The 22,275-nt window shown below is 55.3% G+C and overlaps 6 protein-coding genes across 6 annotated transcripts; 1 reads left to right on the top strand and 5 right to left on the bottom strand.

Moving 5' to 3' along the window:
* Positions 1-1,103: 1,103 nt before the first annotated feature.
* On the bottom strand, positions 1,104-3,044 carry LAESUDRAFT_113462 (uncharacterized protein). The gene is made up of 3 exons (XM_040901214.1): positions 2,615-3,044; positions 1,420-2,080; positions 1,104-1,307 (listed from the first exon to the last, which is right to left on the bottom strand). The coding sequence occupies exons 1-3, from the start codon at positions 2,854-2,856 to the stop codon at positions 1,236-1,238; spliced, it is 975 nt and encodes a 324-aa protein (XP_040765261.1). The 5' UTR covers positions 2,857-3,044; the 3' UTR covers positions 1,104-1,235.
* An 878-nt stretch (positions 3,045-3,922) lies between these two features.
* Positions 3,923-4,805, top strand: LAESUDRAFT_758528 (uncharacterized protein; the record flags this gene model as incomplete). The annotated part of the gene is made up of 2 exons (XM_040912456.1): positions 3,923-3,994; positions 4,068-4,805. The coding sequence occupies 2 exons, from the start codon at positions 3,923-3,925 to the stop codon at positions 4,803-4,805; spliced, it is 810 nt and encodes a 269-aa protein (XP_040765260.1).
* A 3,769-nt stretch (positions 4,806-8,574) lies between these two features.
* On the bottom strand, positions 8,575-10,606 carry LAESUDRAFT_113551 (uncharacterized protein). Its single transcript, XM_040901215.1, has 4 exons — positions 10,231-10,606; positions 8,958-9,943; positions 8,717-8,856; positions 8,575-8,585 (listed from the first exon to the last, which is right to left on the bottom strand). Exons 1-3 carry the CDS (start codon positions 10,470-10,472, stop codon positions 8,840-8,842), a joined length of 1,245 nt encoding a protein of 414 aa, XP_040765259.1. The 5' UTR covers positions 10,473-10,606; the 3' UTR covers positions 8,575-8,585; positions 8,717-8,839.
* A 2,184-nt stretch (positions 10,607-12,790) lies between these two features.
* Positions 12,791-16,615, bottom strand: LAESUDRAFT_113639 (uncharacterized protein). Its single transcript, XM_040901216.1, has 8 exons — positions 16,528-16,615; positions 16,192-16,461; positions 15,822-16,128; positions 15,719-15,752; positions 15,469-15,661; positions 15,301-15,414; positions 14,525-15,250; positions 12,791-14,441 (listed from the first exon to the last, which is right to left on the bottom strand). Exons 2-8 carry the CDS (start codon positions 16,345-16,347, stop codon positions 13,044-13,046), a joined length of 2,928 nt encoding a protein of 975 aa, XP_040765258.1. The 5' UTR covers positions 16,348-16,461; positions 16,528-16,615; the 3' UTR covers positions 12,791-13,043.
* A 1,878-nt stretch (positions 16,616-18,493) lies between these two features.
* LAESUDRAFT_113883 (uncharacterized protein) lies at positions 18,494-18,938 on the bottom strand. The gene has a single exon (XM_040901217.1). It carries the CDS (start codon positions 18,847-18,849, stop codon positions 18,622-18,624), a length of 228 nt encoding a protein of 75 aa, XP_040765257.1. The 5' UTR covers positions 18,850-18,938; the 3' UTR covers positions 18,494-18,621.
* On the bottom strand, positions 18,939-22,275 carry LAESUDRAFT_113991 (uncharacterized protein). The gene is made up of 7 exons (XM_040901218.1): positions 22,012-22,275; positions 21,648-21,954; positions 21,534-21,567; positions 21,284-21,476; positions 21,116-21,229; positions 20,340-21,065; positions 18,939-20,258 (listed from the first exon to the last, which is right to left on the bottom strand). The coding sequence occupies exons 1-7, from the start codon at positions 22,168-22,170 to the stop codon at positions 19,029-19,031; spliced, it is 2,763 nt and encodes a 920-aa protein (XP_040765256.1). The 5' UTR covers positions 22,171-22,275; the 3' UTR covers positions 18,939-19,028.

The following is a 22,275-nucleotide window of genomic DNA, read 5'->3' as shown; positions in this document are numbered from 1 at the left end:
CAACAGCTCCCAACAGGCACGACATGATAAAACCAAAACAGAATGTAGAAGACGCCCAACTGGAGTACTAAATCCTGCATGTACATGTATCGTGTCTGCAACGACTCTCTATATCCGAGCACCGAACACGGATAGGGTAATACGGTACGTATGCACGTCCGCAAACTGGTATGACACCGTAGGATCTCTACGCTCTACGCTCTACAATGCTCGAAGGACTCGAGCTACGCTATCACGGAACGGCAAGAATGAAGCAAGCAGGGGGAGGGAGGACCGAAGACGGAGGAGGGAGTTGCACTGTAAGTCGGGCTGGGCAGACACTAAAGGGAACTTGACATACGCTATAGAGGGCAAGATGGGCAGACCATGACGGAGACGCGTGAAGCAGACATTATCTAATAATGAAGTCAATGATATAGTAGGCTACGCGCTGGGAGATGTCTAATGTGTAGTCGTCTTCATACGCGCTTTACCCGTCCGTGCACCGATGCGTCGAACGGGTAAGGACAAATGACAAAATGGGACACCCAACGCCACTCCCGACGCCCCCTCTATCTCCGCCCTTTCTATCTTCTACTCTCAGTTCCTCTCCCTCCTCTCATCTACAACGACAACCTCCCCGCTCGCATCCAGCACGAACGGGCTCGGCGGCACGAGCGGCGTGCTCGGCAACGCCGCCAGCCTCACCTTCCTCCCATCTCCCGCTCCCCCCTGCATGCCCACCATCCTCGTGAGCGCCGCACACGCCCTCCGCGGCGCAAAGTACTCTGCCTGCTTCTCGTGCAAGCTGCCGCCGCCGCCGATCTTCGTTGGCTCGACGTTCGCCACGCTCTCCTGCTCGCCATCTGTGTCATTGTCATTGTCCGTATCGGACGCAGAGGAGAGCGATGGCGTGGACGACTCGAGCTCCTGCTCAGACTGGCCGTCCTGTTCAGAGTCATGCTCAAAGGCAGTGTCATGGAAGATACCATCCTCCTCGGCACCGGTAGGCGTCAGCTCGACCTTCTCCGCAGGCGCCAAAGAACGCAACGGCGTCTGCTCCGCATCCTCACGTACGCTCTCCTTCTCCTTCGTCCCTCCCTCTATATGCTCATCTTCATCCTGCTTCTCCATCAACGGCACGAACGCAAAGTTCATCTGTCTCTTCGGCCTCCGTTCCTCCTTCCGCTCTTCCCTCCTGCTCTCCGCCGGCTTCGGCGCATCTTGCGCGGGCAGCAGCGGCACGAAGGCCATGTTCAGGCGGTGTGGCGGGGGTGGTAGGGGTGCGTGTGGTTTGGGCGAAGACGGGAAAAGAGAGGATATGGATGGGGATGGTGAGGGTGAGGGTGAAGGCGGGACGGCGGGCAAGCGCTGTGTGCCAGAGGGCGAGTGGAGCGTGATGGATGGCGGGGTGCGTGGGGATTGCGATGATGGCGGGGGTGGTGGTGTGGCCTGTGAAGACGGCATGCTGGACGAGGACGAGGGTGGCGGCGGATGTGGTGGTGATGATGGTAGTGGTGAAGGTGCAGGTGAGACCTCTTCAGAGCGAGAAGTAGGGGTCACGGTGGAGTTGGAATCAAGACCATGGCTAGGACTTGGCTGACGGTCTCGCTCGTGATGCTGGTCCGCAGGGATGGAAGCCGCGATCGGACCAGGTTTCAACGAAGACAGCTTGGGTGTCTCGGGCGCAGATGCCGGCGTCGGCAGGGGCGGCGGTATTGACGGCTCTGGCTCTGGCTCGGGCTCTTGCGCAGACGAGTCCAACAGCGGGAGCAGCCTGATGGGCACCGCTTCGAGGTAGGGCAGAATCTCGGGGTCGATGGGCCGCGCGAACTGGGAACGGTTCTTCCAGCGGTCAGGCGTCTGGCTGGGCTGTGACGCAAAGCGCGAGCAGGGGAACGGCTGCGGCGTGTAGGAGGATGCCGCCGAGGAGGATGAGGACGACGACGACGACGACGAGGGGTACGGGTAGGAGCAAGAATGTTCGTAGGGTGTGTGGCAGTCGCGCGGAAGGGAGGTCGTGAACGGCTGGCGGGGAGTAGGGGGTGGGGGTGGTGCGCGGGGGAGGGACACGAGGAGCTGCTTGAGCTCGAGGACGTCTCTGTCGGTGGAAGGGGCAGTCATCAGTATGTGTGCGGTGATATCAGTCAGGGGCAGTGTGAGTTTGGTGAACGGCAGGCTTATGTACCCCTCTGCAGCGGCCACTTCGGGCGTCGGCGCATCGAGAGGCGAAGACAGGCAACAACAGATAGGAAGAACGGAAATGACGTCGTCGGCCATCGCATCGCAGCGTGCGTCCGACTTCCAACGGTCACTGAAATATATCATCTGCTCTGGTGTCTCTCCGTGACTCACGCGAATGAGAAGCAGACGAGAGACACGGCACAGCACGACAGGTTGATGAACGGCAGGCTTATGTACCCCTTTGCAGCCGCCACTTCGGGCGTCGGCGCATCGGGAGGCGAAGACGAGGCAACAACAGATAAGAGACCGAGGAAGAACGGAAATGACGTCGTCGGCATCGCAGCGTGCGCCCGACTTCGAACAGTCTCCCAAATGGATCATCCGCTCTAGCATCTCCGTGACTCACGCAAGCGAGAAGCAGACAAGAAACACAGCACAGCACGACACTCACGAGTACGACAGCTTGGGCGTGACAGGGGCAGGCGACCGGTCCCACTCGTCTGCGAAGAATACCTCCTCCAGCGTCGAGTCCTCGCAGAAGGACACGTTCTTGCGGAGGGGCGGCCTGGTGAACGGTCCCGCGCACTGCGACGGGGCAGGTGAGGTCCGCCCGGATGCACTGGGCGTCGTCCAAGGCGAATGGGAGAGCTCCGGCGTCTGCGGGGGCGAGTGCTTCAGGCAGCCTTTGCGCATCGTGTATCGGTAGTGTGAGCGGCAGACGATAGTAGATAGAGCAGCCTGGTGCTAGCAGTCCACGCACGGACAGTCGAGAGCAAGTATATGCGCGGGAACGCAGACAGAGTCGAACACCGGCACAGAATCGAACACAAACGCAGGCGGAGGCGGGGTGCTCGTCGCCAGCTTGTCTGTGTGTTGGATGCAGATGGGGCGACGACGGGGAGGGAGTCGATGAGCAGGGATAGTGCGGGGAAATGTATGTATAGGAACGGCGTCCGGCCGGAGGACCACCGCGCACCACTGGAGTGTAGCCACATCCCACGTGAGCTCCGTTCAGGGCCATCCCGGGCCAAGCCCAGGGAAGTCCCGACGCCACACGCACATCCTCAAGCATGGGTGCCCTCCAACTTTGCATATGCAGGTCGTGTAGTCTACGAGCTGCCTCGACTGACCTCGCACAACATGCACTGCACCGCACAATGCATATGAAACGCACGGGGGCTCTATTTACGCCGGTGGCCACTTCCGCGATTCCCGTTCCCTTACACGCAAAAATGGATGCGCCGACCGTTCCCGTGTTCACTGCAATTCATTCATTCATCGCGCCGGGAGAGCTCGCTCCTGATTTAGAACTTCTGCACGCCACCGAGTGCATGCGCCTCTTCGTCACCACTGCCTGTGCAGCTGATTCCCTGCCGTCGACTCGTATGGATCCTTCCGCATTATACAATGTTAACGCCTGCACGTCGCGCGTAGCGTGAATTACGCCAGTGACCATCCGCGTGCCTGGTGCGAGGTTTCCGCTCTTCTTACGTCTTGTGTGGCGCTCGAAGCTCGATAGCAGGCTAGGATCGACCTTAGAGCTGCTCATAAGCAGCTTTGAGCTCTCCACGGCCCAACTCATTTGTCCTTGCAGCAACAGCGCCATCCGAGCCTAACCATCCGGTCTGCGCAGAGCGGGGGAGAGTGTGGCGCAGCGGATCGTGAGATTCTAAACTCCCGTAGGGAGTAGTGGAACGGGGGACGTCGGTGGTGGTCAACTGTCTTGGCTCGTCATCCTATCGCGCGCATTAACGCGTCGATGGCGTCGCATCTCGTCGTGCACATATCACAGTATGAATATCTAGCCCTGCGCACATCTTCGCTCTCGTTGGTCCGCTAGCGCCAGGCTCCGTCTATTCTCGTCTGCCGCTTATGCTCCCCACTCGACGCACTATGCACACCAGCTGCCTGACGCACTCGCCGCCCCTGCGCAAGACCGTCTCGTCTGCGCGCACTCGACGCTCTTTTCGCAGACGAGTGGGGACCGACCGCTCAAACGCCTCGCAGCACCGCTTGCACTAGGCTACTCTCTCAACACCGCCGACGCGCGTTCAGTTCGACACTATCCACGCGCTGTCTGTGAACGCATCGCGAACGCACAGAGCATCCGCGCGTTCGCGACATGTCGGGCTCCGGGGTTCGATCGTAAGAGGGGCGACCCTACGCGCAGCTCGCGCCGTCTCGAGGCGCGTCTCCATCTTCTCACTCGTACTGGCCATGGCTGCGCTCGTCGCGTCAGCCAGCCACCAGGCTCGTCGAGCGTTCTGCTCGCGTCTCTCACAGTGCGTCGCGCTCGGCCAGCACATGCTCTTCTGCTTGTTGGCACGACGTGTTCACTGCGGCCTCAAGTCCGCGCGGCACATGTGCTCAACACTGTTTATTTCATCCTTTGCCCTCCCTCCCTATGTGCTACATGGTCTCCGCAATATATTTCTACACCGACACGTTCATGCAAAGCCACGCAAGCCGTCAGCACAGGTCCAGCCCTCGAGTGCGCTTTCCACCTACCTGCGTTGCGCAGGGTCAGAAGCATGCCTGAAGGAACGCGCGTCAGCAGTCTGCGTGTGCGCGAGGGCGGCGCGGGCGTGTGCTTACTTGGCCAGCAGGCAAAGTCCAGCGGGGTCCTCGATTCGGTGCGTTGATGATGGCAAGCAGATGCGTGGTGAGTACGCTCTTGAAGGATTCGTTTTCGACGAGGGACGTGAGTGGACGCGTTAGGCGGTGGCCTGGAGAGTGGTGTACCCGGCCAGTATGCGGCGCGGGCGAATCGATGTTTCTACAGCGCTCGATTTGATATACCGCCGCCTGCGAGGTGATCGTCCGGCCAGTACGTGGCGCGGGCGACCGATGTTTCTATGGCGCTGTATATCGCCGCCTGCGAGGCGATCGTCATCGCAAATGAGATGGGGCCATTGGGCAGCGGGTGCGGCGCATGACGTCTCGTTTACAAAAGACGGAGAGCGGGTCCATAGGCGTGGCAGGCCTACGGCGCGTGCAGGCCCAGGCAGCAGAAGATACATACCGAGCCAGCAGATGGTGGAAGCGAGATGGTGCGTCCGACCAGTATTCGGCGCAGGCGCATCAAATGGCGTTGGGTTTGATGTCCCGTCGTGCGAGGCGACCGTGATCGGAGACGGGACGAGTGGGAATGACGCAGTACATGTGGTTCGAAAAGAGTGGAGAGCAGGTCTGTAGGCGTGGCAGGCCAACGGCGCGTGCAGGCACGTACCGAGCCAGTAGATGGTACAGGCGAGTTCGCGTGCCGGCCAGTCTTCCGCGCAGGCAAACCATCGGGGCGATTCGATTCGATGTCCTGCCGCGCGAGGCGACCGTGATTAGGGATTGGATGGGGCCGTTGGACAGTGGCTCGGTGGGAACGGCACGGTACATGTGGTTTAAGAAGAATGGAAAGCGGGTCTGTAGGTGTGGTGGGTGAGCGGCGCGTGCAGGGCCCAGGCAGCAGAGTGCACATACCGAGGTGCAGGTGAGTTGGTGTGCCCGGCCAGGCTGTGCCACTCTGCTCGACTCGATGTGTGCCGCCAAACATGGCTGGTCTTGCGAGGCGGTTGTCTGTGCGTCAATGTATGGGAGGGCGGTTCATTGTCGGTGCGTGTGAGCGTGAACGGTGATGGCTTGTCTGCGTTAAGTGAGCGCGAACAGGCAGGTCTGTGGCAGGGGAGAGGCTTACGGGGGCTCGACAAGGGGACGCGGTGACATGGTCGGCTTGCACGGCGGACTCGAAGCGGGCATGCGCTCGACGGTGCTCGTCAAAAGTGTGGGACGAAGGTGATTAGTGAGTGCGCGTGTGGGTGGTGGGACGGTACATACGTGATAAAGGCAGATGACGCGCCGTGGGTGCTTTGAGCGGTGATGGAGCACGAGAGGGCGCGTCGTGTGTACGACGGAGGAGGATGGATTAGATCAAAGGGTCGAGAGGCTGATCCAGCGCGATCAACCTATATACCTCCCCAGCCTCGGATTTCTCATGTCTGGGCTGGCCCTATCTCGACGCATCGGACACCCGTGCAATCGAACCGTGCCCCAAAAAGCCTGTACGTAAAGTCACGCTGGATCGATAACAGAACTGATGGACTCACCTGCATAGACGCGGTCGACATGGGGTTTCGAAAGTGACTGGTCTGTCTCGCCTCGCGACACCATAGGCACGATCATACCTACGTGAGGCGCACGTCGGGATACAAAGGCGATGGTGAAAGAGCTCATCCCCACCTTGCGCCGCGTACGTGAGAGCGTGCAGAACAATGGCGATGTTCGCACATCAGAAGCGGAAGCATCCATGCTCTCGGACCCGTTCGCAGCCCTCAATTTTGTTCTGACTCAAGCTGGAACATGCCCGCTATTACGTTCTGACGACTTCGCCTTCCGGAAGCCGGCCATGCATGCAATGCGCCCGAGACTGTGCCCATCGCTGTCCATCGGCTTGCAATGGATGACAGGGTCTTGAACGCAGTCCGTACCCTGGAAGGAGCCAGATGTTGCAAGGTCCACAGCAGCTCTGTGAAGTCACGATCAAGCTCGTGGACGATTGAGATTGTCGGTATGCATCACTCACAGAACCAGGGCAGTGGTCAGACATACCGCGTATGGGAGAGTTCGCCGCAAGGGTCATCATGAAGGCGCCGTGAGTCAACACGATGCTTCTGATATACGGTGGGACTAGATTCGAGGCCGGGTGTAAAGGGAAGATCCGCTTATTTACTCAGGACGTAGCGAAGTTCATTGACTGTTCGCATAATGGAACCAGTTCTGCAAGATCCTGCTTGCCAAACTTGCACGACCTTTTATTCTATCATTGCCCTCCCAGTTGTCGGACCTTGGTGGACCTGTTGAAGTTCGGAAATGCAAGTAAGGAAGAGAGTGCGGCCTTCCAAGTGGTTTGTTCTCGGCCGCGGAAGCTTCTCATGAATACGTTATCATTTGATCATCATTGTGCCCGTGCAGAAGGACCGGGCGGCGGCCACTTTGTACCGTAGGACAATTGGACCAACTCAGTGCCAGAACATGATCTCTCCTTTCCAGAGGCGCCATTATTGCACTGATGGTGTGGCCAGGGTTTGATGATTTGAATGCCAGAGTCCGCCGCGTAGCATCATGAAGGATCATCGAAGCCCACCTAGATGATAGCTCACTTTATGCGGACGCATGCACCACTGGCAGAAGCTCTGGGTCTGATCTGCAGGCGGAGGATGTGGATCATAGAGTTGCACACGATTTCTGTTGCATTAGAAATGTCCCTTTGAAAGAATCAGTTCGGCGACGGATGCAATTTCTGATGATCAATTGAAGAGCTGTCCTAGGCCGGTCATCAAGTGTGAAAGCACCCACGAGATCCCATTCCAAGCGGTCGGGTCGATGAATCGCGCATGAAATCGCTGATCTCACCTCATGCTGGTCACACAAAAATGAAATCCCGTGTCACAAATTCCTATCTCGGTCGCTATCCTTAGCAACCCAATGCTTCCGCTCGAATCTGGAACTCGTCATGGGCGGAAATGTGGTCCACGATTTCTGCTAGAACTCCGCTGTGTGAGTAATGGCAGTACCTTCGTCGTCTGGGCCCAAGTCTGAGATGGCTCATTTTGGGCTCTCCATTCGGTGCGTTTTCAGCTGATGTGAACCCGCGCTGCATTATAATTTGGAGACTGTGCGGACAAGGGCTGGGTGCAAGTTCAGGCCTCTGTCCTTTGCGATTGCGATCACTTTGATGATTGCACCGTGATTTGAGACCCAAAAGTTACGTCGGGACTCTTTCTTTAAATCAGGTTCAACCGCGCTCAAATAAACATTGGCATTGGGTGTAAGTGCTCCGTTCGACTCTGCCAGGCTTCAGGTATGACATCCTCATTGCTGAGCTTGCCGTGCCAGTGCTCTGGGCCACTGATCTGACTCGAATATCCCTTTTCAGTGCTCATCGGTGTCGATGCGTCCAATCGAGTCGCTATGGCCAGGTAAGTATTAGAATTCCTCAATTCAGGGTACATCGTCCTCATGAACTCACATTCACAGACATTGCAGATGGCGAAGCCTGAGCTCCAAATCGAATCAAACTAAGCAGTGGCAATAGGAGCGATGAGATGAGTTTAGAGGACACGTACCCACCGAATTTTTCAGGGTCTGTATGATAGCGAGAATTCCATGTAATACATGCCTTCCTTGATGGCAAAATGAAATACCGCCTTTGCTGGCTTTGCATTACATTAAACGCGTTTTCTAGTCTTGAAAGCAGCTGTGTAAAGCCCTCTCTGCCCTTGTTCATGCCCCATCTCCAACAATCCAGATGGTCCACTTGCAAGGAAATATATTTACGCACTATGCACGTACATCGGCCCGGTGTCCTACCACTTCTATAGACCAGCTCGTCCTCACGATTTGCTTTGCCAAGCCCTCCAATCCTTCCCTGCCTGCCTTCCTGCCCACCATCCTCGTGAGCGCCGCACACGCCCTCCGCGGCGCAAAGTACTCTGCCTGCTTCTCCCGCGAGCCGCCGCAGCCGCCTATGTTCACTGGCTCGACGTCCGTCATGCTCTCCTGCTCGCCATCGGTGTCGTTGTCGTTGTCCGTATCGGACGCAGAGGAGAGCGATGGCGTGGACGACTCGAGCTCCTGCTCAGACTGGGCGTCCTGGTCCTGTTCAGAGTCATGCTCAAAGGCAGTGTCATGGAAGATACCATCCTCGGCACCGGTAGACGTCAGCTCGACCTTCTCCGCAGGCGCCACAGAACACAAAGGCATCGGCTCCGCATCCTCGCGTACGCTCTCCTTCTCCTCCGTCCCCCCCTCTATATGCTCTTCTGCCTGCTTCTCCATCAACGGCACGAACGCAAAGTTCATCTGCCTCTTCGGCCTCCGTTCCTCCTTCCCCTCTTCCCTCCTACTCTCCGCGGGCTTCGGTGCATCTTGCGCGGGCAGCAGCGGCACGAAGGCCATGTTCATCCGGAGTGGCGGTGGCCGTAGAGGCGCATGTGGTTTGGACGGAGACGGCGAAAGAGACATGGATGGGGATGGTGAGGGTGAGGGTGAAGGCGGGACGGCGGGCGAGCGCTGTGTGCCGGAGGGCGAGTGGAGCGTGATGGATGGCGGGGTGTGTGGAGGTTGCGATGATGGCGGGGGTGGTGTTGTGGCCTGTGAAGACGGCATGCTGGAAGAGGACGAAGCTGGCGGCAGATGTGGTGATGATGATAGCGGTGGTGAAGGTGCAGGTGAGATCTCTTCAGAGCGAGAACTAGGGGTCACGGTGCAGTTGGAATCAGGACCAAAGCTAGGACTTGGCTGACGGTCCCGCTCGTGATGCTGGTTCGCAGGCATGCAAGCCGCATTCGGACAAGATTCCAACGAAGACACCTTGGGTGTCTCGCGCACAGACGCCGGCGTCGGCGGCGGTATTGACGGCTCGGGCTCAGGCTCTTGCGCAGACGAGTCCAACAGCGGGAGCAGCCTGATGGGCACCGCTTCGAGGTACGGCAGAATCTCGGGATCGATGGGCCGCGCGAACTGGGAACGGTTCTTCCAGCGGTCGGGCGTCTGGCTGGGCTGTGACGCAAAGCGCGAGCATGGGAACGGCTGCGACTTGAAGGAAGATGCCGCCGAGGATGAGGATGAGGACGACGACGACGACGAGGGGTACGGATAGGAGCAAGAGTGTTCGTAGGGTGTATGGCAGTCGCGCGGAAGGGAGGTCGTGAACGGCTGGCGGGGAGTAGGGGGTGGGGGTGGTGCGCGGGGGAGGGACACGAGGAGCTGCTTGAGCTCGAGGACGTCTCTGTTGGCGGAAGGGGCAGCCATCAGTATGTGTGCGAGTGATATCAGTCAGGGGCAGTGTGAGTTTGGTGAACGGCAGGCTTATGCAGCGGCCACTTCGGGCGTCGGCGCATCGGGAGGCGAAGACGAGGCAACAACAGATAAGAGACCGAGGAATAGCGGAGATGACGTCGTCGGCATCGCAGCGTGCGCCCGACTTCCAACAGTCTCCCCAATAGATCATCCGCTCTGGCGTCTCACCGTGACTCACACGAGCGAGCAGTAGACAAGAAACAGCACGACACTCACGAGTACGACAGCTTGGGCGTGACAGGGGCAGGCGAGCGGTCCCACTCGTCTGCGAAGAATACCTCCTCCAGCGTCGAGTCCTCGCAGAAGGACACGTTCTTGCGGAGGGGCGGCCTGGTGAACGGTCCCGCGCACTGCGACGGGGCAGGTGAGGTCCGCCCGGATGCACTCGGCGTCGTCCAAGGCGAATGGGAGAGCTCCGGCGTCTGCGGGGGCGAATGCTTCAAGCAGCCTTTGCGCATCGTGTATCGGTAGTGTGAGCGGCAGACGATAGTAGATAGAGCAGCCTGGTGCTAGCAGTCCACGCACGGACAGTCGAGAGCGAGTATATGCGCGGGAACGCAGACAGAGTCAGACACAAACGCAGGCGGAGGCGGGGTGCTCGTCGCCAGCTTGTCTTGTGTTGGATGCAGATGGGGCGACGACGGGGAGGGAGTCGATGAGCTAGTGCGGGGAAATGTATGTATAGGAACGGCGTCCGGCCGGAGGACCACCGCGCACCACTGGAAAAATGCAGTGCAGCCACACCCACGTGAGCTCCGTTCAGGGCCATCCCGGGCCAAGCCCAGGGGAGCCCCGGCGCCACACCCACATCCTCAAGCCATGGGTGCCCTTCAACGTCTGTATGCAGGTCCGTGTAGTCTACGAACTGCCTCGACTGACCTCGCACAACATGCATTGCACAGCACGATGCATATGAAACGCACGGGGGCTCTATTTACGCCGGTGGCCACTTCCGCGATTCCCGTTCCCTCACACGCAAAAATGGATGACGCCGACCGTTCCCGTGCTCACTGCAATTCATTCATTCGCGCCGGGAGAGCTCGCTCCTGATTTAGAACCTGCACGCCACCGAGTGCATGCGCCTCTTCGTCACCACTGCCTGTGCAGCTGATTCCCTGCCGTCGACTCGTATGGATCCTTCCGCATTATACAATGTTAACGCCTGCACGTCGCGCGTAGCGTGAATTACGCCAGTGACCATCCGCGTGCCCTGCTCAGCTGGTGCGAGGTTTCCGCTCTTCTTACGTCTGTGTGGCGCTCGAAGCTCGACGGCCGGCCAGGATCGACCTTAGAGCTGCTCATAAGCAGCTTTGAGCTCTCCACGGAGCTTGCCTTTTGTGCCCATGCACCCTATTAGGATATACTGACAACATGGTCATCTGCCCAACTCATTTGTCCTTGCACCAACTGCGCCATCCGAGCCTAACCACCTACCTCGGGCCTTAGCGCGCAACCCCAACGTCCCGCCGCTCGCAAGCGCCCTTCGTCTCCCGCGGTCCGTCTCCGTTACCGTCCACGGGCGCATCACGACCATGTTGCGCCCAAGGACGATTGGTGCCCTGGACGTGCCACGTCCATGTCGCAACGGACGACAGCAACCGACCCCATACACCGAGGCCGGCACCGGAAAAATCGACTGAAATTATGTGCGACGTGGACGGCGGGCTTGCGTGCTCAAGTGTTGAAACACTTCCAAGGATCAGATTGTCCGTGGACCGTTGACTGAACGGAGATTGCGCAGAAGCGTGTCGCCATGACACCGGTAAGTTCCGTCGAGAGATTAATCAATGCAGTGGAAGGACGTTACGGACCGACGTTAACGAGAGCTGCTGTATTTCCTGCTCGTTGTATGCTGTCGTATGAAGGTACAGGGAAGATGATTAAGATCATGGAATTAAAACGAGAAACATACCTCAGGCTTGTGGTTCCTTCTACGTGTTAACGCAAATTTTGTTGTAGAATACTAGCAAGCTTCCGAGGCTTCAATAACATCCTGCATTTTCCTCCGTAAGATTAAGCGGGATGGGGTTTGAGTCGCGTGCGGCGGGGCAAGAGACTCGCCAGGTTGAAACTCCGAATATCACTAGTAAGTTTTGTTCCCGTTGGGATAGGCGTCGCTCAAGCGGCGGCATTGAAGAACACATTGGCATTGTGCAGAGTGCACACTGCGGTCTGACGCGTGGAACAGAAAGAAGAAGCAAAACGGAGGACACTCAGGCGGATTTCACGTAACAATGTACGACAAGATATCACCGTGCGGTGGAGACTTACTAGAGTAAGTGCAGGTGGCACCGTGAAGGCGCTGCAGGCCCGAGACCCGTGGAGAAGACATTTCTGTGTCGCCATACGTTGATTAACACCAAGCACCCGAACCGACGCCGAATGCGGTGCGGTCTGCAGGCCTGAATAAGGGTCAACCGCAGAGTACTGGCCCGAGATATCATCCGCCTCCGAATCGTATCTAACTCTGGAAGGGACCAAGGATGAGTTTATTCACGACAAGACTTGACTGTTTTGTTCTCACTGTGTATTCAGATTTTCCATCTGACCTTTTTCATCATTATTATGCAGTGGAGGTCTTACATGCACAGTAGCAGAGCATCGGATCATGAGAACCACATCTGAAGCATCAGTTTTGTTATCAAACATAGTAAGCTGTGCGCATTCGCGTAGTCCATTTCCCCGACAGGCACCATACTTAGTCTCCCGTGGGCAGACGAGACAATTCCTTCAAACCTCCGCGGGAACGCTCCGGATATCCTTGTCTGACACCATACTTAGCGGTGATCAGGACGACACGAACAGCCGGTAACTCCATCATGGTGACAGCCGATAATCTCGCTCACACCTCTACTGCCGGGTTTTCAAGTACCGAGGCAACTCAAAAGTGCTTATAAGCGCATACATTCGAGAGATATAATTACAAAATAACAGGCTGAGGAAGATTAAAAGGTGGCACAGGCGTTTACTCTATCGCGGAAAGCATCGTGTTGCGTATAGAAAAGAAATATGGAGACCGGTAAGTCGTCTTAGTACCGAATCTTCCCCGACTGGTACAAGTCGCCGATAAAATTCTCGAGCGACGGCTTGCAGATGCCATCGATGGCTTGTCGCACGTACATACCAGAATGGTCACCCCTTCCGGCCAGCGTGCTCTTAAACAGCGGCGCGAGGAAAGACTCGCTCGGATTGTTCCCTCGTATTGTCTCATCGTAGACCTTGAGGACAGCGTAGTCGTGACCGCGCATATTCAGGCAGAAACGCATCGGCTCTGGTTTTATATACCCTCCCCATCGTTTGGCTTTCGACGATTCGTCTGTTGACGGTTCGTCTGCCGACGGTTCGCCTCCCGACGGTTCGTCTGCCGACTGTTCAGCTGCCGACGGTTCGCCTCCCGACGGTTCGCCTCCCGACGGTTTGCCTCCAGACGGTTCGCCTCCCGACGATTTGGCTGCGGACTTCTTGGCTGCGGACGGCTTGGGCATGGTCGCCGTAGCATGCGACAGACGGAATTTACCCTGCGACTGGAAATCGGTCGCCGTTCCGAGATCCATGAGGATCACGATGTGCTCGGGTTTATAGATCACGTCGCCATGCTTTACTCGTGGCCCAGTCAATGCGTTCGCCAGACCACTAGATGCTGCCTCATCTCTGGCCTTCGTCTGCCACGCGATGTAACTCAGTTTCGTCGGATCAAAGGGCTCGTTCAAGTTACCGCAATATATCACGATGAAGCCATCGATCACTGGCTGGTTCATAGCGCACTGAACAGCAGCAGTGCGGCACCAAAGGTAGTAGAGAAACTCGGTGGTGACTTCTTCAATGTTTTCGGACAGCCGAATGAAATGTGTGAAGTTGATGTGAGCATTGTCTCCGAAATTCTTGAGGGTCCAAAAGCCGGCTGCGTTCTCTATGTCTTCGCCAATCATCTTTGTGAGGAAATCGGTGACTTTCACCGTCGCTAGCATATCCGTGTATGGCTTGCTACCGGAGCGCACGACAAATTCCGTAGTCGTCGCATCGCGGGTCATCATTAGTAGAAAGCGCGATACAAGTTCGCCCGTGGAACCCCTGTCCTGCACAAGGCCTTGCAAAACGAGCTTGTTGATGAACGTCTTGATCGCCTCCACATAGGCTTTTTTATTGATATTCAGTGTACACGCTGCAGCGAGGGCGAGAATTGGTTCCGAGGGGACGCAGGTCTCAACTATGTGGCGATCGACGATGGATATAAAGAGGCGCATATGACTGCGCACGCTGTTGATCGCCAGGCGAGACGCTGCGGGGCCTTCCGCGATCTCCACTAGAACCCGAGTAGAGAACAGGGCCAGAACGGATAGCTCATCTTGAGGTTGCAATTTGTCAGAGTTAAGAAGCTTCCTTGTCGCCTGACCGATCAGTGAGTTTTCGGAGAGCGTTGACCAGTACTGCAGATATCAAGATGGAAGACGTTAAGATTCGTCAGTACATCGCAAAAAAAAGTGATCATAGAAAGTGAAACGACATTCACCGGACGACCATACATCTTGAGACGATTGAGCGTCAGAGCCTCCGTCAACGTCGGGACACCATTCTGCTCGATGTCGCCCTTCACCATTTGGTCAAAGCCGAAGTATCCCCAAGGAAGAAGAGGTTGCAACTTGCCATCAAGTCGGAAAGAGGGAGCGAACGTGCCTGTGGGTGGAACGAGATCGAAGACCGCAGAGTTGGTATCCAGCAGCAGGAACCAGAACTGCTTATGGAACGCATCCGCGGCTTTCATGATCCTCTGCATTGCTATCAGCGACATCATCTCTACGGAGTCGCGATCGACCTCGTTGTCTTTGGACTTCCTTGGATTGGGCCCGAGTTGGGTGCATTCGTCGATAGCCACAATGAAATACGGGAACTCGGCATTATGCCGCTGCTTCAAAACCTTTTGAAGGTGATCCGCGCCGGCTTGGCATAGCTGTTCATAGACATGTCGATGCCAAGCAGGTGTATCCTGGTCCTTTCCCTCCTTGAACCGGCGCAGTGCTACAAGTTCATTCAGGTTCTTCTGAAGCAAAATTGAGGCATTCGCTTTCACCGCAGCAAAATTCTCGAAACGAGGTGACCGTGAGTAGTCGTTAGCGGGGTCGAAAGGGAGGTCCCATGATGCCATGAGGTCGCCCAGCTGGTCACCAGTTGACCTTTCGATACTCACAGCCACCTGCTCAAACAACGCGCCCAGAAACGCCGCCGCAAGCTCCTCCCCCTGATATGATATTAGCCCATGGGTTATAAATTGATTGATATGTGACGAACCATGTAGCCCGTTGGACGTGGCTCCTTGAAGAACTCATAAGCAGGAGTGTCAACAGGTGGCCATCCGTCCTCGGGGCGGTTCTCTTGACGCAAACATACGCTGATGGTGGGATACTGCAACACGATTAGATCATTGGGGCGTTTTGAGATGACGTGACGTCCACTCACGTCGTGAGAAAGCTCGGACACCAGTCTCGATTTACCTGTGCCACTAGATTGCAACAGAGCAATGCAACGGCCGTAGTGCATGCTTTTGTCGTAATGGTCTCGGCAACGATGTAGCTCCACCTTGAATCGATCCAATGCATCACCTCTGTATGTCCTATGAAATGCGTCGTGCAGCCGTCGTCGTAGTTCAAGCCTGGGTGAAGCACTGTCAGCGAATCCGTGAAGAGACCGTTACTAGATATCAGCATACGGAGATTCGACTATCATATCCCTTGGAGGTGACGCTGAGTGTGTGAAGCAAAAGTACGCCTCATAAGCATTCGATCGCGGCAAAGCATGCTTTCTCGACTCACGTTGGCGACAGGCTCTCAACGCGAATGCAGCGATATCGCCTTCATCTAGAAGGCGACTGAGGTCTGCGTTGGAGTGCGCAGGATGTGGATTGTTGCGGTGCTGCTGATCGGGATCCGACCATAGCGCTTCCGCCAGCACTTGCGGCAATGCATTCGCAGGTTGCAACAAGGACAGAAGGATATTGAGGAACTGCAAGCCACGACGTTCGTCTACAACCTCCAAAGAGTCCTTGAAATTCATTCGCACTCTGTTGAGAGTACGTGAAGTCCCTTGGAAGAAGTCTTGGCACTGTTCTAAGTCTGAACGCTGATAGAATTCAAAAAAAATCAGACATCGACGCTTATGAGCGAATAGATAGAATCCACTCACATGGTCGACGAAGGACTCGACGCCTTCCATGGGCACTGCATCGTCCGAATCGATCGCTTGCTGCAACGTCGGATCCTCGAGCTGGCTCTCGCTTTGCGTGGCGCTGGTTGCGTCTGCCATCGCCACCTCAAATTCCGTAGTTCCTTCTTCTGTCATGGCCTTGTGGGGTTTGTCCGTATCTTTAGTTATTTGGTCCGCTGTACGTTTAGAAGGCACCGTTCGAGTGGATGGGTGAAAAGTTGATTGGGAAGATGCGTTCGAATATGACGCCTTGATATAGGTATTCGCATCTGTTTGTCAAATGTGTGCAAGGGTGGGCGGAGATGTGGCGCACACCTGGTCCTGGTTCAAACTCGCACGTGGCAACTGCGCCTTTCCACAAGCAGTACAAGGGTATACCGTGTAATACAACAGCCTTGTCCCCCCTCCTCCTCCTCCCCAAATCTTCTTTCAGCACGCCGCGCGTCTGCACTTCCAGTCATTGAAGCCAACCGCTCACATCGATCGCCTCGTAAAGCGTCAGTGTGGCTACCCTCGCGCAAACCTGGTCAGAGCGTCAAGCACCAAAAAGACGGGTTCTGGCCGCATAGCGCTAAGTCAAGCATGTGTGCGGTTCAAGAACGGTTTCAGATGCGATCATCGCGGTCGGCAGGTTGATCGAATGCCTGTGATTTACAGAGCGAACACCACTGCCTTGAAGAGGGCCAAGCCACTCCAAGCCAAGACATCCGAGGCATAAGATGTATTTTGTTATCTCGCTTCGTCCCCGTTATATCCTGCCTGTCACGCATCTGCACGAGCATGCTCTCCTGCTACCGTATGCGCAAAGTAAAGGAATTCTGTGTATACACGAAATCGCTATGCGCGGCGCGCGCATGGCAGACGTTGTGCTGCCAGTCGCCGATAGAGTGTGTTTCATTCGCGAGCCATATCAATCACCAGAATTGAGGTGCGAGTGTTTTAGTTCTATGACTCTAATACGTGGTAGCAACGTGATCTGATGGAAGGAAGAACCTGTACGCGGAAAGGCAATAAGTCTTGTATACCGGCAGGTGCGTCACTCCAATCAAATGTTTCACGATCTACCATGACATGTTCTTCCTGCGCGTGCAAATTGCGTCGAGAGAGATCCCGGGCTTGTAATAGAACTCCTTTCAAGGTGTTGCTGCGGCCCTTGTACAATATCCGTTCTCGTTCGAGGTGCCTTGTGTTCCGGTTGCAGCTAAGTTGGCTTTCTCCTCCAGTTCGCCGTCAGGTGTGGCGCGGCCAAGACGGTGCCAAGTACCTTCTATCGGTAGCGAGTTGCTTTCCGACGTGAATTTCAGTGGTTGTTGCTTTCTATTGCGTAGCATGCACGGGTTGCTCTCCGCAACCTGATGAACCGTCAACTTTCAACGTGTCGAGGATCTATGTGGTAGTGGGGACCATCGAAGCAAGCAAGCCAGGATGAAAGTGAGCGAAGAATTGACCTGTTGACCTTGTCATCTAGTCTCTGACTCTTGTCGGTGGATATCAGGCGGGGGATGCTCTCCTTGATTACCTGCCATTAGTTATCATTTGACTAACGGCGCTGTATCTATCCTGTTGGTGACCTGGACCTGGGCATCCATAGCACTAAGCGTGAGCACTTCATGCCTGTAGCTTTTCATCGATCTTGCCCTGTTCCTCTGCCGTTCAAACCTTGCGCCACGATGGTTTACTTTCCCATTCTCGGAGCGCTGAGGCAGCTGGCTAACAGATGCTGCACTTGCTATTGGCGGAGTTGAAGTGCTGCAGGACGGTGAGCAGCTCGCCACACCTCACCTTCTCCTATTGTGCGGCGGCTGCAGCGGCATCAGCTGCCACGACCGACCTCGCACAGCATCGTACGACGTACATTTTTCCAAGAATGTATTCAGGCTCCATTTGAGCCGGTGACCACTTCCGCAATCCCCACACCGCCATCATTCTGGATGCGCCGACCGTTCCCGCGCTCGCTGCGATTCATTCGTGCCCGGACATATGTACGTCAACGAGTACGCCTACCTCTCGAATATTCAGGAGAAACTACTGTCCTAGCACGAGCCATTCGTGGGACGTCAAAGCAAATGCCCGCCAGTGTGAACCACTCTCTTCGTGGAGACGCTGCGGCGTACTAGAGGAACATGCCTGTGCATTGATGGCCACTCAGCATACGAGCCCGACGTTGAAAGCCGTGGATTCCGTAGGCTGGCTTGAGGCACGCTGAGTACTGGATATCCTGAGCGAAAAGGATGAATACAATTCAGATCCGATCCGCGTCAAGTAACTACGACTAATAGCGGCCGGTAATGATACGGATGTTTGGGGCACAGCTGAAAGTGGACGTGAAACTGATGGTTTTTTGCATGACATGTGAATTGATATCTGTTCTCACTGACCGTTCAAATTCTCCATCTTGTTTCTCCGCCACTATCCAGTGAAAAAATCTTGCGCAAGGCATGCCAACTGCACCCGTGAAGCAGCAGTTTTATAAATAAACATGATAAGATGCTTCAAAGTCCTAACAGCCCCACAGTTATGTTTATGTGTATTCCCCTTGTGCGAGTTGCTCATGTAGTCCGTTTCCCCGACAGGTACCATAACAGAGACCAGGACGACAAGAACGGCCGGTAATTCAATCGTGACGACAGCCGCCATACCCCTTCTGGTTTTCAAATACCGAGGCAACTCAACTTGAAGTGCTTACAAGCGCATACATTCTAGAGATGTTATTCGATCATGATAGGTTGAGGGAAATCCAAAAGCACAGGCGTTTACTTTCGAAAGATATTGCCACACCATCGTGCTGCGTGTGGTAGGCAGACCGATGAGTCGTCTTACCGAATCTTCCCCGACTGGTACATGTTGCCAATGAAGTCCTTGCCAGACAGGTTGCAGACGTCATTGACGATTTGTCGTACGCAGGCACCAGACTGGTCATCCCTTCCGGCCAATGTTCGCCTGAACAGCGGCGTAAGACATGACTCGCTCGGATTACTCCCTCGTATTTCTCGATCGTAGATCTTGAGGACAGCATAGTCGTGACCGCGTATGCTCAGGCAGAAACGCTTTGGCTCTTGTTCTATATACCCTCCCCACCGTCTGCCTCCCGACGGGACGGTCGCCTCAGCGTGTGACAAGCGAAATTCACTAACGAACTCGGATTCGGTTGACACTGCAAGATCCATGAGGATCACAATGTGCTTGGGCTTGTGGCGAACCCCAGCATGTATAACGCTAGGTCCAGTCAATGTGTTCACAAGCGAGTCGGAAGATGTCGCCTGGTCTTTAACGTTCGTCCGCCACGCGATGTAACTCAGTTTCATCGGATCAAAGGGCTCATTCAAGCTACTGCAATATACCACGATGAAACCATCGATCACTGGTTGGTTCATAGCGCACTGAACAGCAGCAGTGCGGCACCAAAGATAGTAGAGAAACTCGGTGGTGACGTCCTCAATGATTTCGGGTAGCTGAATGAAATGTGTGAAGTTGATGTGAGCATTGTCTCCGAAATTCTTGAGGGCCCAAAAGCTGGCTGCGTTCTCTAGTGCGTCTTCGCCGATCATCTTCGTCAGGAAATCGGTGACTTTCACCGTCGCCAGCATAGACGTGGTTGGCATGCTATCGGAGCACACAATGTATTTCGGAGTCGCCGCATCGCGGGTCATCATTAGTAGAAAGCGCGATGCAAGTTCGCCCGTGGCACTCCTGTCCCGCACAACACCTTGCAGGACGAGCTTGTTGATGAACGTCTGTATCGCCTCCACATAGGATTTGCGAAAGACATTCAGTGTATGCGCTGCAGCGAGGGCGAGAATTGGCTCCGAGGGGCTGCAGGTCTCAACTGTGTTGCGATCGACGATGGATACGAAGAGGCGCATATGGCTGCGCACGCTGTTGATCGCCAAGCGACACGATGGTGGACCTTCCGCGATCTCCACTAGAACCCGAGCAGAATACAGGGCTAGAACGGATAACTCTTCTTGGGGATCGAATCTGTCAGAGCTGAGAAGCTTCCTTCTCGCCTGGGGGATCAGCGAGTCTTCGGGGAGCGTTGACCAATACTGAAGACATCGAAATGGAAGATGTTATCACTCATTAGTACATTGCAAAAAAGTGATCCTAGTAGGTGAAACAACATTCACCGGACGACCATACATCTTGATACGATTGAGCGTCAGAGCCTGCATCAACGTCGGGACACCATTCTGCTCGATGTCGCCCTTCACCATTTGATCAAAGCCAAAATATCCCCAAGGAGGAAGAGGATGCGGCTTGCCATCAAGACGGAAAGAGTGAGGTAGATTGCCTGTGGGTGGAACGAGATCGAAGATCGCGGAGTTGGTGTCCAGGAGCAGATACCAGAACTCCTTATGGAACATATCCGCGGCTTTCATGATATTCTGCATTGCTGTTGCCGACATCGACTCGGCGGAGCCGCGATGGACGTTGCTATCATTGTATTTCATTAGAGTCGATCCGAGTTGGGTGCATTCATCGATGGCAACAATGAAATACTTGAACCTCGGACCAAGCCGCTTCCTCAAAACCTCTCGAAGACGATCTGCGGCAGCTTGGCATAGCTGTCCATAGACATGTCGATGCCAAACAGGCGTATCCTGGTCCTTTCCCTCCTTGAACCGGCGCAGTGCTACAAGTTCATTCAGGTTCTTTTGAAGCAAAATTGAGGCATTCGCTTTCACCGCAGCAAAATTATCGAAACGAGCTGACCGTGAGTAGTCGTTAGCGGGGTCGAAGGGGAGGTCCCATGATGCCATGAGATCGCTCGGCCGGTCGCCAATTGACCTTTCGATACTTACAGTCACCTGCTCAAACAATGCGCCTAGAAACGCGGCCGCAAGCTCCTCTCCCTGATACGATATCAACCTATGGGTTGAGAACTGATTTATATGTGACGAACCATATATCTCGTTGAGCGTGGCTCCTTGAGAAATTCATAAGCAGGGGTGTCAACAGGTGGCCATCCGTCCTCAGGGTTATTCTCTTTACGCAAACACACGCTGACGGTGGGATACTGCAACACGATTAAGTCATTGGGGCGTTTTGAGATGACGTGACGTCCACTCACGTCGTGAGAAAGCTCGGACACCAGTCTCGATTTACCTGTGCCACTAGATTGCAACAGAGCGATATAACGGCCGTGGTGTTTTGTTGTGTCGTAATATTCTTGGCAGTGCTGTAGCTGCTCCTTGAATCGATCCAATGCGTCACCTTTGTACGTGCTATGAAATGCTAGGTACCCTTGTTGTCGTTGCTCAAGCCTGAGTAAAGCACTGTTAGCAGAACCGTGAAGGGACCGTTATTAGGTATCAGCATACTCGGAGTTGATTGTCATATCGCTTGGAGGCGACGCTGAGTGTGCGGAGTAGAAGTCAATGTCATATGAACCTCATAAGCACTCGGTCATGGAAAAGCACGCCTTCTCGACTCACGTTGGGAACAGGCATTCAATGCGAATGTAGCGATATCGCCTTCACCTAGAAGGCGATTGAGGTCTGCGTTGGAGCGCGGAGGCCGTGGATGTTCACGACGCTGCTGATCGGGATCGGACCATAACGCTTCCGCCAGCACTAGCGGTAATGCATTCTCAAGTTGCAATGAAATACGAAGGAGCTCGAGGCACTGCAAGCCACGATGTTCCCCTACAACCTTCAAACACGCGTTGAAATTCGCTTGCGCCATGTCGGCACCAATTGAAGTCCCTTGGAAGAAGTCTTGGCATTGTTGTAAGGCTGGAGGCTGATAGAAGATCACAAATTAGACATCGACGCTTATGAGTGAACAAAATTCATTCACATGGGCGACGGACGATTCGGCGTCTTGTATGGGCACTGCATCGCCCGAAATGACCCCCCCGGGTTGCAATGTCAGATCCTCAGGCTGGTCATCGAATTGTGTGGCGCTTGTTGGCGCTGTTGTCATCGCCTGTGATTCCGTCTTTCCTTCTTCTATCATAGTCTTGCGGGATTGTTGGAAGTGGCCGACCGACGGCACTTTCGGTAGAACGCGCTCAACGCGTCGGGAGGGACGAGCGCCAAGCGACGGCTGAAACGCGTCGCA

This window comes from Laetiporus sulphureus, assembly GCF_001632365.1.
Source record: "Laetiporus sulphureus 93-53 unplaced genomic scaffold LAESUscaffold_15, whole genome shotgun sequence".
In the NCBI taxonomy this organism is placed as follows: domain Eukaryota; kingdom Fungi; phylum Basidiomycota; class Agaricomycetes; order Polyporales; family Laetiporaceae; genus Laetiporus; species Laetiporus sulphureus.
The sequence above is the reverse complement of the archived record's forward strand: the minus strand, read 5'-3'. Positions and strand labels throughout refer to the sequence as shown.

What these genes read in the sequence shown, in the direction of transcription:
- LAESUDRAFT_113462 (XM_040901214.1), bottom strand. Translation starts at nt 2,856, where the DNA reads ATGCGCAAAGGCTGCCTGAAGCACTCGCCCCCGCAGACGCCGGAGCTC. An exon ending in ACGCCCAAGCTGTCGTACTC is followed by an intron (nt 2,081 to 2,614) that starts GTGAGTGTCGTG and finishes TTCCACCGACAG; the next exon opens with AGACGTCCTCGAGCTCAAGC. An exon ending in CTTCACAGGCCACACCACCA is followed by an intron (nt 1,308 to 1,419) that starts CCCCCGCCATCA and finishes CCTCACCATCCC; the next exon opens with CATCCATATCCTCTCTTTTC.
- LAESUDRAFT_113551 (XM_040901215.1), bottom strand. Translation starts at nt 10,472, where the DNA reads ATGCGCAAAGGCTGCTTGAAGCATTCGCCCCCGCAGACGCCGGAGCTC. An exon ending in ACGCCCAAGCTGTCGTACTC is followed by an intron (nt 9,944 to 10,230) that starts GTGAGTGTCGTG and finishes TTCCGCCAACAG; the next exon opens with AGACGTCCTCGAGCTCAAGC.
- LAESUDRAFT_113639 (XM_040901216.1), bottom strand. Translation starts at nt 16,347, where the DNA reads ATGACAGAAGAAGGAACTACGGAATTTGAGGTGGCGATGGCAGACGCA. An exon ending in TCGAGTCCTTCGTCGACCAT is followed by an intron (nt 16,129 to 16,191) that starts GTGAGTGGATTC and finishes GAATTCTATCAG; the next exon opens with CGTTCAGACTTAGAACAGTG. An exon ending in CACGTCCAACGGGCTACATG is followed by an intron (nt 15,251 to 15,300) that starts GTTCGTCACATA and finishes ATATCATATCAG; the next exon opens with GGGGAGGAGCTTGCGGCGGC.
- LAESUDRAFT_113883 (XM_040901217.1), bottom strand. Translation starts at nt 18,849, where the DNA reads ATGGCGGCTGTCGTCACGATTGAATTACCGGCCGTTCTTGTCGTCCTG.
- LAESUDRAFT_113991 (XM_040901218.1), bottom strand. Translation starts at nt 22,170, where the DNA reads ATGATAGAAGAAGGAAAGACGGAATCACAGGCGATGACAACAGCGCCA. An exon ending in CCGAATCGTCCGTCGCCCAT is followed by an intron (nt 21,955 to 22,011) that starts GTGAATGAATTT and finishes ATCTTCTATCAG; the next exon opens with CCTCCAGCCTTACAACAATG. An exon ending in TCAAGATGTATGGTCGTCCG is followed by an intron (nt 20,259 to 20,339) that starts GTGAATGTTGTT and finishes CGATGTCTTCAG; the next exon opens with TATTGGTCAACGCTCCCCGA.